The following is a 15,491-nucleotide window of genomic DNA, read 5'->3' on the forward strand; positions in this document are numbered from 1 at the left end:
GGAATTTGCTCATATAACCAAGATTTGCACCAAAAACACAAATTTTCCCCAAATTAATATGACAAAGGGCAGAAAAATAAAGGTAAGCTCTCTTGAGTGTCATTTGGAACAGATTGTCAGCCTATCACCCATCTTCCACCTGCCAGATATCTCAGATGCTGAAGAACTGTATGGGATTTAAATATGCTGCCCTGGCCTTTTTACTTTACTGAATGTCACCCTCCAAGATGTAGAAGTTAACTTCTGCTTCCAACTCCCTTTATACACACACACACACACACAGGGATGACATCATTGTCACCAATAGAAAATAGCATGCTTTCCATTGACATCATTCTACATCCGTTGCCAGGAGACATGGGAGTCAACATGAGTTACTATGGCGACTGCACTTCACCTTCAAAGCTCCTGACCTTTTTGGTTGTCAATGGCAGATGTGTGTGTGTGTGTGTGTGTGTGTGTGTAACAGATGAGACAAACTATGGTCTCAGTGTTGTGTAATATGAACATTCAAGGTCTTGTAGGGATTATTACTCCATGGATTTAAAGAGTTGCTCAGACATTATACAAGATAACCTGCAGCGGATCAAAGTCTCACCGTGATGCTATAATAGAATCCGTGTCGAGGACTGAAAATAAAATAAAAACACTAATATTTTAAGCTCTCAGTCCAATCAAACAACCTCTCTTTGTCCTTCACCGTAAAATGGGTTTCTTAAGTTGCACGTTTCCTAAACAGCCCATAAAACCAGACAAACAGAATCAAAGGAGGCTTTGTAGAAGTCATAAAGCTGCTTCGGGGTATATATGTTTATTTAAGAGAGTGCCTTTAAACATTGTCCACGTCGTTTCCTGAGGACAGCGACTTCAGAGAAGTCGAGGATCTGCAGTAAACTAAAATAAAAACACAAAGATCGTTACAAATATATAACCATGTAAACGTCTACATGCCTTTAGTGAAATGATTAAAGCTGCATCACAGTGGCTGGGATGAACCTTTTTCTTTCTGCTGTGTTGCGGACTGAAGTAACCAGCTGTGTCAGAACATTGCACAAAAACTCCTTTACTAAGACACAACTGCACCTTTCCTACTGAATTCATGGGACCTGTAATAAAATGCAAAATATGAAAGGGGTGGAGTTGAAGAGCTGCTCCAAACTACTTTAATTTCTGTCCTTTTTTGGCATGGCTGGAGAAGCTTTCTCAGCTGTTGCTCGCTAATTGAGTTTAGCAGGCACATCGATGCCTGCAGTGGAGACAGGGACACGGAGAGGTGGGCATTATGGGGCTTTTTGGGATTAGGTCAACTTCAGGGCCGGTTTTCCACTCCAAGTCTGGCTCTCTGTGCCACCCTGCACACCGAGGGGTAATGTTGCCTCAACAGGACATTCTTCCACCTCATCAGCACCAACCTGCCTCCACAAGGCATCTCTTCATTCCCAGAAAGGGCATAAATCTCATCTGCTTTTACTCAGACACATGATTCCGTTTAGGAATTTGATTTAATAAAAGTCTTACTGGCAGCTTTGCCAGTAGCGTAGGAAGATAACCCTCCCTCACAAAAAAAAAAAAAGGATGATGTTCCGCTTGGCTACCCTTTTTCTCAACTTTGGTTTGTGCAGAAACAGTAATAAAACAACATGGTAACTTGTAGAACCAACTGCAAACACAAGACACCGAATGATGCCTAATCAAAGGTAAACAATTATACACAAGTGCCTGTTTACTCCTGAAATGTCTTTCTTTAAGCTAGCATAACATGACTGATCTAAACGTCCACTGGGTATGTCGCACGTACAGCTGGTCGGCGGTAAAATGGATCTGCTCTGTTTATGATGGTTAAAAAAATGGCAACGCTGCATTTACTAAAAAAAACTGTTACAAAGACGAGACAAAATAACTAACAGCTTTTTTTGATGATGGGGAAAACTTCAACATGATCAATGCTAAAACTAAAACGGGTCAAATCTGATCGAGTTGAGTAACTTGTGCGAGTAGAGACATACAAAGGTCAAGTTGAACATGTAGTCCTTGAACCCAGCAAGGAAACATACTCCGTTACAGAAAAGGTAAGCCATGCATGCCTCCTGTTTCTCAGAACGGACCCCTATAGCCCTCTGGACTGAACACAACGGATCTGTTTTAGAGTCCTTTCTGGTTATAAAGTGGAAACATGTAGTTTAGTTACACTACTGTGCTTTTCCATCTAACCTCTTTTGGTTCTCAGCCACATCTGAGTGTGTGGACTTCCAATATCGATGGCAAGCCAGCTCCACCAGTTCCAGCCCACCAAACAGCTTATGCAGGGCCGTGTAAACTCCTATCATGACTAGAGCGTAGAGCCTGAAAGGGGCCCAGAGCCACAAGCCGATGAAACAAAAAGCCACAAAGCTGCTCCAGTACAGCAGTGAGGCAGCTTTGATCAGAGCGACACGCAGCTCGGATTTACAAGGCGGCACGAGCGCAACGCCGTCCCTGTCGAAGCCTCGGGGTTGGCTCGAGTAGAAATCCCGCAGACGGACCTCCTTCTCAGCCCATCGCTCTTGACACCAAGACTCCAGCTCGGAGGACGAGGCGGGGAGTGAAGAGACTGGATAGCGGCGGACGTGAAAGTGGATCTCACGAGGGAATTGACCCATTATGAGGTGATGTTCTGTCTGAGGGATGTTCTTGGGGTACGCCACCGTAATGTCATGGACAGCGTCCAGGTTATCACCTAGAAAACGACAATTTGAATAATGAATGGAAACATCTGGGCTAACGAAAATCTTAAAATGACAACAGCTGTGTTTGGAAGGGGTCAGTGTAAAACTGCAAGGTATAGAAACTGCCCAGGAGAACCATTTCACTTAGTACTAATCATCCAGGGATTCATTATAATTCAATATTGTTCCTTTCTAAGAAAAAAACAGAAAATTCCTGAAGGAATTGTGAAGGGGGCTGCCCGCTGGCGCATGTTTTGCCAGGCCATGCACTCTCTCCCTATGTATTTCAGGGGCAGGCCCCTCATAAATAAATAAAATCTCAAAATTACAGGAAAACGCATGACACAGTGCCTGTTCCTGCACAGCTGAGCTCTACCGAGGTAAAAATAGAGATGAAAGCAGCACAGTGGACCTGGACAAAGACAGCACGCACATCATGTCAGTCAGTGACGCAGAAAGGGGAGGGCAATTAGCTAAGGCCCATGATATGATATCACAACACCTGCCTGGAGAGTTTGTGCCATCATCAGCAAACAGGGTGAGTGAGGACGACACCGATGGGGCAGATGTGGCATTTAAGACCCCTGGAGGACTGCCAGAATTAGCTCATACAGAAACATGAACATCTCAGGGGAGCAGCAGTGGGATCAAGCACAAATCCAGGGCTTAAAAAGAATAACAGGTATGATCCCACCTCTATAAATGCCGGTGGGATAACTCCAGTCCACGCTGTAACATGTCATTTTCCGTTGGTTTGTGCTGATAAAGGCTTTCTGCTCTGATTTTAGGCTTTAAGGTCTGCTTATTTTCTTTTGAACAAACGTTCATCATCAAAAGTGCATGCGTCTGGCCAGCCTGCAAGCGTGTTGGACGGAGAAGAGACGTTACATAACTTCAGAAGCTGGTGATGCGCATCGTCCTGACCTTTTCGGAGTCTCTCCACAATGAAGGTGAATCCGGTGGTGCGCGGATGAAGCACATATTCCACCTTTGGCAGGTTGTTCTGTACAGCATATACATCACTCTTTGCTCTTGTGTTCTCTGCAGAAGAACGAAACAAAAAGCCTCAGAAAACTACAGTCCTGATTTATGTTCATTGTTTCTACAAATGTGCACCTGAAACAATTATTTCACCTTCGTGAAAGTTATCAAAATTTTAAGTGACAATACGGACTTGTCACTCTTAAGTTGAAGGCTTGACAAGCTTAACACGGGGTGATGGAAATGTTTTACGCTTAAAGCCTTTAACCCTTTGATGCATAACGGTCACTACAGTGGACAGGTACTCAAAATTGTTATTTATTTATTTTTGCTATTAAGCACAGCTGTTGAAGGCTTTATTGCATTTGAGCCCCTCCATTTGGACTTCAGTAAGTCAAGCCAACATATTTCATGTTCAGAATGCACGCTGTCCACTGAGATGGACATGTAATAAACTATGTGTAAGTTAAATGTTACAAAAAATATGTAAATATAAAATTTGTTTCATTCACACCTAAAGATGAATGAAAAAAAAATGTTTAAAAAATCATGGTTGAAGATTTCATAATTCATGCATCAAAGGGTTAAAGCAACACTTTAATCTATTGTTTCCAAATAGGTGTCGGTGGTTCTTGAGCCCTACATCTGAGAAACTTCACATTGGACGGTACTCTGGAGCCTTCTACTGAGCAGAAACTGCTCTGAACAGTTTTGTGGTTTGGGCTGGTACACTAGTGGGAGGTCTCTGCCTGCTTTACAGCAATAGCTGCTGACTGTACCAGTAGCTAGCTGGTTTAAAAGCTAGCAGTCAGCCTTTTCAGTTTGCTGACTGTCAATCCGAAGAACAACAATTATTTTGCTTTTGTTTCCATCATGGCGGAACCTGGAATTTAAAGTAATTTATTTGGAGGCTTCCGTAGTTGAGAGTGGTTTATGCATCCCTGACCGGAGCTCCCTTCTCAGCCAATGCTGACATTTTTAATCCTAGAAAAGCTGTTTTCAGGATGGAACTGTTTCTGTGTTTGGATAATAATAAAATAAAATAAAATATAACATAACATAACATAATATAATATAATATAATATAACATAATATAAAGTGTAGGTTTGTGTAAACATTTTTAAAACAAGACAAAAGCGTTCAGTTTAAATTTATCTGACTTGCATCAGAATATTCAAATCATCCATCACACTGACCAACATTCTGAAAAATCTTTGCTTTTGACATAATGAAGTAAAAATAAAAATTCTGCCACAACAGCTGGAAACAAAAGGATTTTTCATGTGGCTTAAACATAAAGCATTTATAATTAACAGGTCCAACATTGGTGCGTAAAATATATCAGTCGTGCCAGAATGCAGCGTTTAGCAGTTCACTTTTAAAAAGTTTCTAAGGAAGCATGCAAATAGCCTTATTTATAGTGTCTGGTTTTCTAAGCAGAATTCACAGCGTGCACTTAGTTTGACTTTGAATTCAGGTCAAAATAAAAAATATCAGATTAAGTTTTTGAATATTTATTCCGTCATTCATAATTTTGTTTAAGAAAGGAAGAAAATAAATAAATCAAGTAAATAAAAAGTCAGATTTGGAATGAAGAGATCTTATACCATACCGCCCAACCCTAAGGGGTACGCACTGATGGATGGATCGTGATCCAATCATTAGGAACGGGACATTCACAATGGTTGGATGAGGTTTTTCCAGAATTGTACCTTTCAGAAGCAATACTTTTTTTAAAAATATAAAACAGTTAATGTAGCGGTAGCCATCACTAGGACTGGACGATAATTCAATAGTTCAATAAGGCACGTGGTGCGATAGGAAAAAAATGGGTGGATAAAAAAAGTTTCCTTTTTTTCATTATAACCTATTAGGTAGCAGCATACTACTCACTACTTACTCCTAACCAATCAAAACCACAGACTCAGGCACGCTACGTCACCAGGCCCTCCCCTCTTAAACCAAAACAGAGTATGAGGCAGCAAGATGTCGCAGAGAGAGGAGGCGGAGAATAAAAATAAAATGGCCAGGGCTGCACATAAAATATATTTTCTACTATATTTTAAATATTTTCCTATAATTATCGATATCGATCAATATAAAAATAATGTATCAATATACTATTTTTCTATATCATCCAGCCCTAGCCATCACTATGTGATGAGCATTTCAGTCGATTTGGTAAAAAAAGAAGAAAAAAAAGCTCCAGAAAAACATCTTCTGCACCTTTAAGGAAGCACTTAATGCAACAACTTCTGCACAAGATACCAGAACAACGATGAGCACACACTCGGGTTTCATGTGTCAAGTTAAGCCTTTAGCTATAAGAGGCTTAAACACAAACATGTGAGGACATGGAAACGAACAGTAACTCAAATGTTGAACAACATTCAAAAGCAAAGGGACAGTTATTTTGCTCCCATAAACACGACCCATTAAAAAACCAGAGGTGCAACCCAAGACCTGATGAGGTTATGGTTAACAAGAATGTGAGATCTCAATGACTTCTAATAGCTTGTTTTGGGTTTAGACGAAATGTAGGCTGACTGTTCCATGGATGGGTGGATATTTGCCTTCTTTACTCCTCACCAGTGAGGTCGGTGCCCTCTGGGAACAGCAACAGCTGCAGAGGCTCCCTGATGTCACAGAAGTAGTCCAGCATGTTTGCTAAATGTTTCTTGTCCACCTCCCAGCGACGGTGGATGAAGACAAAGCAGGCCACCTGCATTGCCCAGCCTGCAGAGAGCATGTAAAGTCATTACAAATGTAACTGATTACTTTTATTTTTACTTTTTTTTTATCTGTAACTGGCTCCAGGACACTTCAAAGCAGACTTGGTCTCTCGACCTTCCCTTCACACCCAAAGGAACATTTGTAAACATAAATGGTTAAAAACCAAAACTGGGTGAGTCACTTTTCTGCTGCAAAAGTATCAATGTAATCCTCTTAAAGTGTAATATAATTAAAGCAATTGTAACGATACCAGTTTCTAGTCATGGAATATCTAGAATCTTTTTTTACTGAGCTGTCTATTTGAAGACCCAAAGAGTCTTCCTTTACTTGAGTTTAATGACTCGTGGGTCTGTAATGAGTGGCTTATCAAATACATAAAAAACATACTCGTCTTAAAGCTGTTGGGCACTGGGAATAAAAATAAAGAGCCAAAGACCTGGGGAATATCTTTTAACACTGTTTGGACAGCCTAGAAGAAAAATCTGCATCCTTCTAAGAGGAGCAGACCATTGCACAGGACTGTAAATTGTTATGCAATTAAATGTTTTTTGGGAAATATTCTGTGCAAGTGTGCTAAAGTGTGTCTGTGTGTGAGTAAAGGGCAAAGCACCCACTGCACACACACCGAAACCAGGAACGATCTTGAGTGTGGCCTTGAGGCAGATCTTTTCCAGACGAAGGTAGCTGTACCGGAGCAGACAACACCAAAGAAACATCCAGTCCAGGCGGGTGCGGTGGTTCATGATGATCACACTTCGCTCCCCCGGAATAAAGCCGTCTCCTGTAATTACTACCTTTACCCCAAACACCAGCTCTAGCAAAGACTAGCAGTGGAGAAAAGAACAAGTGCAAAGGAAGGAAAAAGACAAGGGGGGTGAGGCAAAGAAAGAGGTTATACAAAAAGATAACAGAAAAAGAATTGAGTTCAATAGATCTGATTAGATGACGAGTGTCTAAAATACTCAAAAATGACATTAAATGTAATCAAATAAGGTTTTAGACCTGGACTGAGTCAGGTTATCACACTCACCACAGGAAGGGTGAACCAGGTAGCGATGATCCGATCAGTGATCCAGCGGTACCAAGCAGGAGAGAACAGCATGAGCGGCAAAACTGGACCCAGCATGAAGATGCTTCCAAAGAAACTACCCAAAAACAGCGTGGTAATGAAGTACAGGCCTCGCACCGATACAGCCATCTGTGAGGGTTAAGAAACAGGACAACATAAATATTCTTAGTCATTAAAAAGCCCATCAGCAACGAGAAACTAATGTAGTTATTGATATCTTCATTAATAAAGGCTGCCGTTGGGACACATTTTCCTACAAACAGTGGAAAAATCCAGGACAGGCATTCTAAGCATGGAAAGTAAATATGGGAATCTTTCTGTTGAAACTCTGGGTGCATCATGACTGAATCAGGTCTGGCGTTGACAGACGCGCTCATTGAACATGCGGGATACACTCAGCTTTTTCCGACATTTTAAAAAATGTAGCACATGACAATTTAAATGTTTACTGATGACAATCAAAGTGACTCTGCCTTTCATTTGTGACAATGTACTGACCTCAGTAAAGACAGAGTTTGATGTCAACTGCACAAATTCATTACTTGTCATTTAATGCTTTAATTAATAGAAAAGACAGAAAAATGAGTTTCTAGCAGCTTTGTGAAAAAAAACAATTAATGGGGCCTCCAGTTGTGCGGGGTCTCGAACAGAATGACTATAACTTACATGCAAACTTAGGACTCAATGCAAATCTTGCGTTCTGGAAGCATAGCGTGTAAAAAACAGACTTGCAACGTGATTTTTCACAGCCAATGGAAATGCACCCATCCACTATAACGGCAGCTAATTGCTGCGTACATTTCACGGACGTTATATTATGGTAGGCATAGGCATCCAAGAGCCAGGCTCGGTTAAGTTGGTAATGACATTAAGTCTAAAGAAAAGGGTTGAATATCATATATAAAGAAAATCTGAGTTTTCTGAAATAAAACACTCCACAGACATACATGCATTTAATCGTAAAGCACGTCTTTTTGTTTAGTGATTAAGGAGTCCGGATGTGAAGACTAGAGTATAGGTTTAAAAACAATCCTGCAGGACTCTAGTATGCAGCAACAAATTACAGATTATTCACTTTTAAAGATCATTTCCTGCTTCTCTGGTGCACGGAGTCTGAGATGATGCCACAGGGAGCACCATCACTCCCTCAGCAGGCGTTTTCCTCTCCTCTCTGAACTTCAGTTCACACCTTTCAACCTCAATTACTCTTGTAATAGTACCAACCCTTTGGCTCAGACAACTCTTATCACTGCGCCTCTGTAGACTGCTACAGCAGGACCATGACGCAGTGATCCTCATGGTAAAAACCACAGTGGCTCTCGGTACATTGCAAAAGTGTTTGTGTGCACGACTATGCTGACAATAAGGGTTTAAGGGTTAACCAGCTTAACAACGGAAAATGTGGCATGACAAGTGATAATAACAGGTATGCTCAGCAGAAATGAAACTATTGTGGCTTGGTCCTCAGCACGTTAAAAACAACTTGAGGTTTCTGATGCAACAATTAGATGGATACCATCCAATAAACAATGACAGTTATATAATCTTTCTCTTTTTTTTTAAAGAAATCTAGCATCCAAAGACAGTTGGGTTTGGTTTCCTGGATTAAAATGTATTTTAATGTCCAAAGAAATAATCCTGAAAGGACTCTACCAATTACAACTCCAGAATACTCATCATCACTGTCCAAGTCTGGATTCTCTGGCAGTCTTTTGGCATTCCTGACTTTAAGCTAGGTCCAGACAGCAAAAGGCTTGAGCATGACTCTATTATGAGCTTAGTGTGTGTGTGTGTGTGTGTGTGTGTGTGTGTGTGTGTGAGATTGCGAAATTCAGAGCGACACCATGCAAACAAATAGATTTAGCTAAACCCTGTTTTCCATTTTCATTTGCATCTTTTATCCAAATGAAAAAGCAACGCTGGATGGAAAAAGTGAGATTTATCTAAAAGCTTAAAGAGAATGGACAGAAAGCAGTCGACTTTCTTTAAAGAGACAATGTGTAGTTTTTAACCTTCAAGCCCAATTTATACTACTCCGTCTGTGTCGGGACGGACGCAACGCCAATATCTGTCCTTTTGAGTGCTCTCCGACAGGATCGCAAGGGCGGATGAAGTTGAGCTCTCTTTTCTAAACATCCGTCCGTCGAGATGGAGAACACAAGCTTGTGATTGGTCAGGACACCGCTGTCGTCAACAGCGTCGCCATTGTGCCCACAAAAACATAAAGAGAGCGGAGGATAACTAGCAGACATGGAGAAGCTTGAAGAATCCCTCGCGGAAAAACTCTAAAAATGTGGAAGTTTTAATCCCCCGTGACTGGAGGAGTGAAAAGATGTGCAGCAAGCGTTTTATTCGTGGACGAAATGACGGGAAATGTGGGTTGAGGTCGCAAGCGCATGAAGGGGTGGAGGAGAATGAGGGACAAATTTGTCCGTGTTAAAAAGTCTCTTAAATACAGAAAAACACAATATAAACACACTATCTTGGACCGGATACATGACAGGATACCACAGAGCAACGCTACGCCCTCTGCTGTCCTGGAGGGGACTGGCTTTGCAACACTCCCCAGAAGACGGAGAAGTATGAGGGCAAATTGCCTCCATCCGTGTCTCTCCTTGGTGGAGCTGACGGAGAAGTATAAATTATGGGCTCGACACACGGGAGGCGACATCGCCTCTCCTCCATTCATTTTCAATGAGACATGCGCGACAAAACGATAATCGCGGGTCTCCCTCCTACCAAGCGAAACGCAAAACACGTGCGTGTGAAATTTTGCACTCGTGCACGTGTCGTGCATAGGCGACCCAGCGACGCGATCCCAGAAAGTTGAAACGTTTTCAACTTTTCATCGCTGTCGCTTGGATGAGGACCAATCAGCTGAGGTTTCATTCATTGACCATTGAGCGGACAGGATGCTCCGTACACCTCCGAGCAAACATGGAGGAGAAGTTGATTATTATTATGTTTTATATAGTATAATCAGAAGTAAGATTTCACATAACTCTAGTAGCACCTTGTGAAACATCATATCTACCCCTTTATTAACTCTGAACCGCTTAAATAACCTTAATTCCCTCCAACCTGACACAGCCAAACAAAATAACGGAAGTTTTGATTTCGCCATGGAACAGAACACGTAGACGGTTTCGCCGCTGGCGGCTGCCGCGGGTCGCCTCCCGTGTGTCAGGTAATAAAAGTGACGGCGACAAATTTCGCTGATCGCGGTCGTTTGTCTCCTCCAGTGTGTCGAGCCCATTAGGCTTTAGCCTCTGGAAATATCCATCGAAATGTTGTTGAAAATGAATGAAATAATGCCCAGTTGTTGAAAATTATTGGCAGTTTTGGAACATATAACCATAAAAATTGGGTCTAAAAAACATGGGAGCGGGTCTAAGTCTGTGGGGGATGCCATATTTCCTTCTACGGGAGCCCGTGAAGACAAAACGCATTTACTGATTAGTAACAATCGGTTACAACACTTTTCATAAACGCTGTTGTTTTACGCTCATCGCCAGTGATGAAAGGGGTCTGGTGTGCTAGTCATTTTGCTGGAGGTTGCTCTCCAAGGGATTTTTGACCTTAATGGCCATCGGCTGCTAAGGTCTTACTCAAACACAAAAATATCACTTGCTTGCCTTGATTTAGGTATGTACTGCCCCCTTTCGCCAGGAAAAAATACACATCGTCACTTTAAAACAAATGTAATCCATTCCCTGCCAATAAACTGACATTTTTGCTACATTATTGCAACATGTCAACTCTCCAACATTGGGTGGTTTTCTAAACCTTTTTTGGAGAAGCCTCTTTAGGCAGTGCAACAGCCACTTGTAATGTGCATGGAGGGTATTCAAGTGGTGGAAAAGATGGAGCTGCATTCAAAATTTACGCCATCTTAGAAACAAACTTCTGTCTCTTCTGGCTTTTCTCTTCGGGGTATAAGTTTCCTTCTCGTCACTACTTCCCACACGCAGCTCTCAGGTGTTGTTCAGAGAAAATTGAGCCTGCAGGTCGTACTTTTAAATATTTATTATTAATGTACTTTCTGAACATGTTTTGGCAGATAAACTAAGGAAATGACACAAATACAAAAAAGACTAATAATGATAAAAACAAAATACTTGGATGTGTTTTTCTTTATTCATCGGATCAGAAGTTTCGGATTCTGTATCGACAAATACTCAGAATTAAGTGACTCAGATTAAGGACAGAAAAAATTGATCAGAACATTCCTAAATATGAAACGCTCAGTGAAGCAGTAATTATGTAAGAATGCAGATGTTATCGTGCTGACTTTAAAGGCGTACATAACTCTAGAATGGTTTTAATCATAATAAAAAAATAACTACTGCCCAACCCTGTGCATAGCTACTCGCTTTGATGGCTAGAAACAGCAATGGAGCAATTATTTATTGGCTTTGTGATGCCTGACTAACTGGAAATATTTCCATTTAAATGTCTTAATCCCACTTTAGGTAATGGGTTATGCCCTCTGTCTGGATTTGAACTCCACCCAGATAGGTTGATGTGCTGCTTTGTTTCATTAACAAATATATACCTAATAGCTTATTTTAAACCCTGAATATGGCTTTATCCAGGTGAAGATGGCCAGATCTACACTCTCTTCTTGTTTCCAGAGAAACAATCTAACATCACTGGTGGGAAAAGACTAAGGAAATGGAAAACAAACTTATCTATTGAGCCTGAACACAGATAAGGACAACACTGATGTGGCTGGTTTGACAGAACAAATGGAACGTTTAAAACAACTTGTTAACATAAACAAATAAAAACCATCTTGAAGATCTTTCACTCTTCCATTATTGTCCCTCTCTGTGGAATCATGAGGGAGGAGATGCACAGATTAGTAATATTTAGATATTATAACAGAAAATCGTGCATTTTTCCATCGCTGTAACACTTTCCATTATACTTGGGTGGGGCACAGACTAACCATGAGGAACCAGGAAGATCATGAGTTGGACAAATGGACGCATATAACGTTAAACTTTAATTTATGAGACCCTTCTTCTAGAAATATGCTTTTCACTCACTGTTGCATCCCATCTCCTAATGTTTAGTGCAAAAATGCAACCATGAAACTTGAATTGGACTGATTAATGAAAAAAACTAGAGCTACAGTTCACACGACACCTGAAGACATTTGACTTTATATAAATGTAACAAGAACCCTTAAATTTATTACTCTCAGCTCAGATTTAGGCTAATGTGAGCAACAAAGACATAGCTAATCGATACAGGAGCAATACAAGTTAAATTAATGGCAAAAGTAGCTCAAGTTAGTCGACGATAATGCAGTAACAACTACCGACTTGTGACAACGTGGTGTTATATTAAGGTATACTCACTTTTTGTGGTAATATATTTGTCCTCCACAGTCCAAATTAGAATCAACTGCGCAAGTCACGCTAAGTCAAAACACTTGTTTGTGTCATAGTAACGACCATGCTAGCTGCATGCTACATTAGCTAGCACGCGAAGCTTATCGATTAGCAGCTGAGCTTCGCTGCTTGCTCAAAGAGCTACGCGAGAATATAAAAAAAAATCTTATTCCGACAGAATTAATTTATGACCACTGAACCTAAACATAGTTTAGCATTGAAACGCAACGATTTCGCAGCAGACCTAATAAAATGCAACCTCTAAACTCTTCACCTCTCACCCATCCCTTACACTCGGGTGTGGTGTTAACCATCGACATAGTGTCAACAGGGGGCGCTGTTTGTGCAAACTACTTTTTCTTAAAGTTCAACCTGACAAAACCTCAGGAAACACGTGGAGCGAAGTTATTCCCTCACACAGAGTAGATTTCATACACTGATAGTGTGTTATGTATTTTTAGATGCAGTCACGTTAGCTGCACCTGTAAAGTCTTTTGATGAATGTGCAAAAGAGGAGAATGAGGAGATTGGCAGTGGAAAACATGCATGCAGGCACCTAATGAACAAGTGAACCAGGATCTTGGGGTTATTCTACTTATACCAAATAATTTAAACCACACACTTCATGCTGTAATGCATAAATAACTGAAATGAATGTGACAAAATCATGAAAATATCCTAAATAGATCCTGTGTGCATTAACATAAACACACAATCAGTATTCTGGTTGTGTTGTTACTAATTTGTGCATGTGCAAGATTTGCTTAAAACATCCACATTAATCCAGAAACACCATATGTTAGATTAAAATGCTGTAATTGTGCTAAAAAGAAATATGCCATGCAAAGTAAAATCTTTACATAATAGTCAGGAAAAATGGCCTCATAAGGACTTATCTTCTCAAGGATATGTGAGAATGGAAAAAAAGCATTTCTCTGACACTCATTCATCAAGTTAACTTAACAAAATACTTTGCTTTTAATTATTAATATATGAGCAAGACATATCTGCAAATGAACCCCAAAGTTCACAAAGACATTCATTATTCCTGCTCAGTTGTTAAAGATTAAATAAACATTGGGCTGTGCATTGTTTTAACAGACTCTGTCTACTTTATTTCAGGAAGTTTAACTTTTGAAACAACCCAAATGCCTTTAAATGTTAAGATTGCTAAAATAAACATGTGCTGGGGAAAAAAAGGTAAGCTTGTCTCTGTAACAAATTTTACAGCAATGATCTGCTTTCCTTGGCCTGAGAGGTTTTTCTCCAGTTACAGTGTTTCTTTCCAAGATTAAAAAAATAATAAATAAAGAAATCCAAACTAATTCTGTGTGATACTGATAATATATTTCTTGACTTGAGTCCTCTATAACATAGCCTTTTAAAGCATTGCAAACCTGAGACCTTTGTTTCTTTAACTCTCTGTTATGAGGTGTTCTGCAGCTACAAATTACCTCAGCATGCAGTGATGTGCGTGCACGGAGCGGTCAATGTGTCTGGTGTATCTGAGGGGTGAACATGTGCTCTGTTGTGTGTGCGTGATTGAGCGTGTGCACTCGGTGAGTGAGCGAGTGAGTGAAGCTGAGACAGACTGACAGACAGGGTAGAAAAGAGAGTGCACTTAGTCAAACTCGAGACTTTTCCATGACCCGCTCCCCATGGCATGCACTCTATCTGAGAGACTGTATAGCTTTATCAGTACAAACTTCTCAAGGGTCAATGCATCACTTGAGAGAGGAATGGAAAAACCTTGCTTTGTAACAACCTCCCCTCTCTCTTTTTTTTAGTTTGCTGCCAGCTCACCTTCAAAAGAGCAGCGAACATCCACAAAATTAATGATCGCTGTCCAAGATGATTAAACAAAAGCAGCATGATCAAGTTAAATCTTGTGCCCTTCAGAGTATTAAATTCCTCTGGCCAAAACACACTTTTAATCTAAGAGAATTACACAAGGAGGTCAGCTTTAAAGCTGCTGTTTTACAATGGATGCTAAGATATGTGAAAGCAGACGGGACACTGATTTATGATGCGTTCACATGACTGTGTGGGAGAGACAGTAAAACATTTATTTTTGTAGCTTTTTCCATGTTTTTGTCCTTTCTATTTATGGTTGCCAACTTTTGAGTCTCAAAAAAAGGAATGCAGGCTGTTGTTACGTATGTTTTTATCAAAACATATCTAAAGCAGAGTTCTAAAACCTATCAGCTTCTGGGTTCCAACTGAGTTCTGTCTATAAGTCGTGTTCAGATGGTGGCAGAGGAGTTAAAGATGTTATAGTGAATCTGCAGGACAAGCACCATCGGGTATTTTCACTAGATCCGTGTCCACTGGAACCAGAAACCTGCGTTTCCTGAGGATGCAAGAATGCACTTAGGGTTAAGCCTGGTTTATGCTTCTCCGTCAGCTCCGCAAGGGACAGACACGCACGGATTGACGGAAGCGTTTTGCCCTCATACTTCTCCGTCTCCTGGCAACACATTCTCACACCCTAAGCGTCGGAAACAAACGCTTGGTCAGCCACCCTCCACGTCAGACCCCAGACGCCAATAGTGCCCTTTTTCGTTACTTATGTGCGAAAAGGGTTTTTTTCCTTTTTGTAACTG

At 40.7% G+C, this 15,491-nt stretch overlaps 1 protein-coding gene across 1 annotated transcript; it reads right to left on the reverse strand.

Moving 5' to 3' along the window:
• Window positions 1-1,498: 1,498 nt before the first annotated feature.
• On the reverse strand, window positions 1,499-13,073 carry lclat1 (lysocardiolipin acyltransferase 1). Its single transcript, XM_015969786.3, has 6 exons — window positions 12,856-13,073; window positions 7,451-7,618; window positions 7,046-7,244; window positions 6,277-6,423; window positions 3,630-3,746; window positions 1,499-2,716 (listed from the first exon to the last, which is right to left on the reverse strand). Exons 2-6 carry the CDS (start codon window positions 7,616-7,618, stop codon window positions 2,190-2,192), a joined length of 1,158 nt encoding a protein of 385 aa, XP_015825272.3. The 5' UTR covers window positions 12,856-13,073; the 3' UTR covers window positions 1,499-2,189.
• Window positions 13,074-15,491: the final 2,418 nt, after the last annotated feature.

Source organism: Nothobranchius furzeri, chromosome 18 (assembly GCF_043380555.1).
Source record: "Nothobranchius furzeri strain GRZ-AD chromosome 18, NfurGRZ-RIMD1, whole genome shotgun sequence".
Lineage (NCBI taxonomy): Eukaryota > Metazoa > Chordata > Actinopteri > Cyprinodontiformes > Nothobranchiidae > Nothobranchius > Nothobranchius furzeri.

Coding starts and splice junctions, on each gene's coding strand:
- lclat1 (XM_015969786.3), bottom strand. CDS start 7,618: ATGGCTGTATCGGTGCGAGGCCTGTACTTCATTACCACGCTGTTTTTG. Junction 6,424..7,045: donor CAAGATCGTTCCTGGTTTCG/GTGTGTGTGCAG, acceptor TGCTCTCTGCAG/GCTGGGCAATGCAGGTGGCC. Junction 3,747..6,276: donor AGAGGGCACCGACCTCACTG/GTGAGGAGTAAA, acceptor GTTCTTCTGCAG/AGAACACAAGAGCAAAGAGT.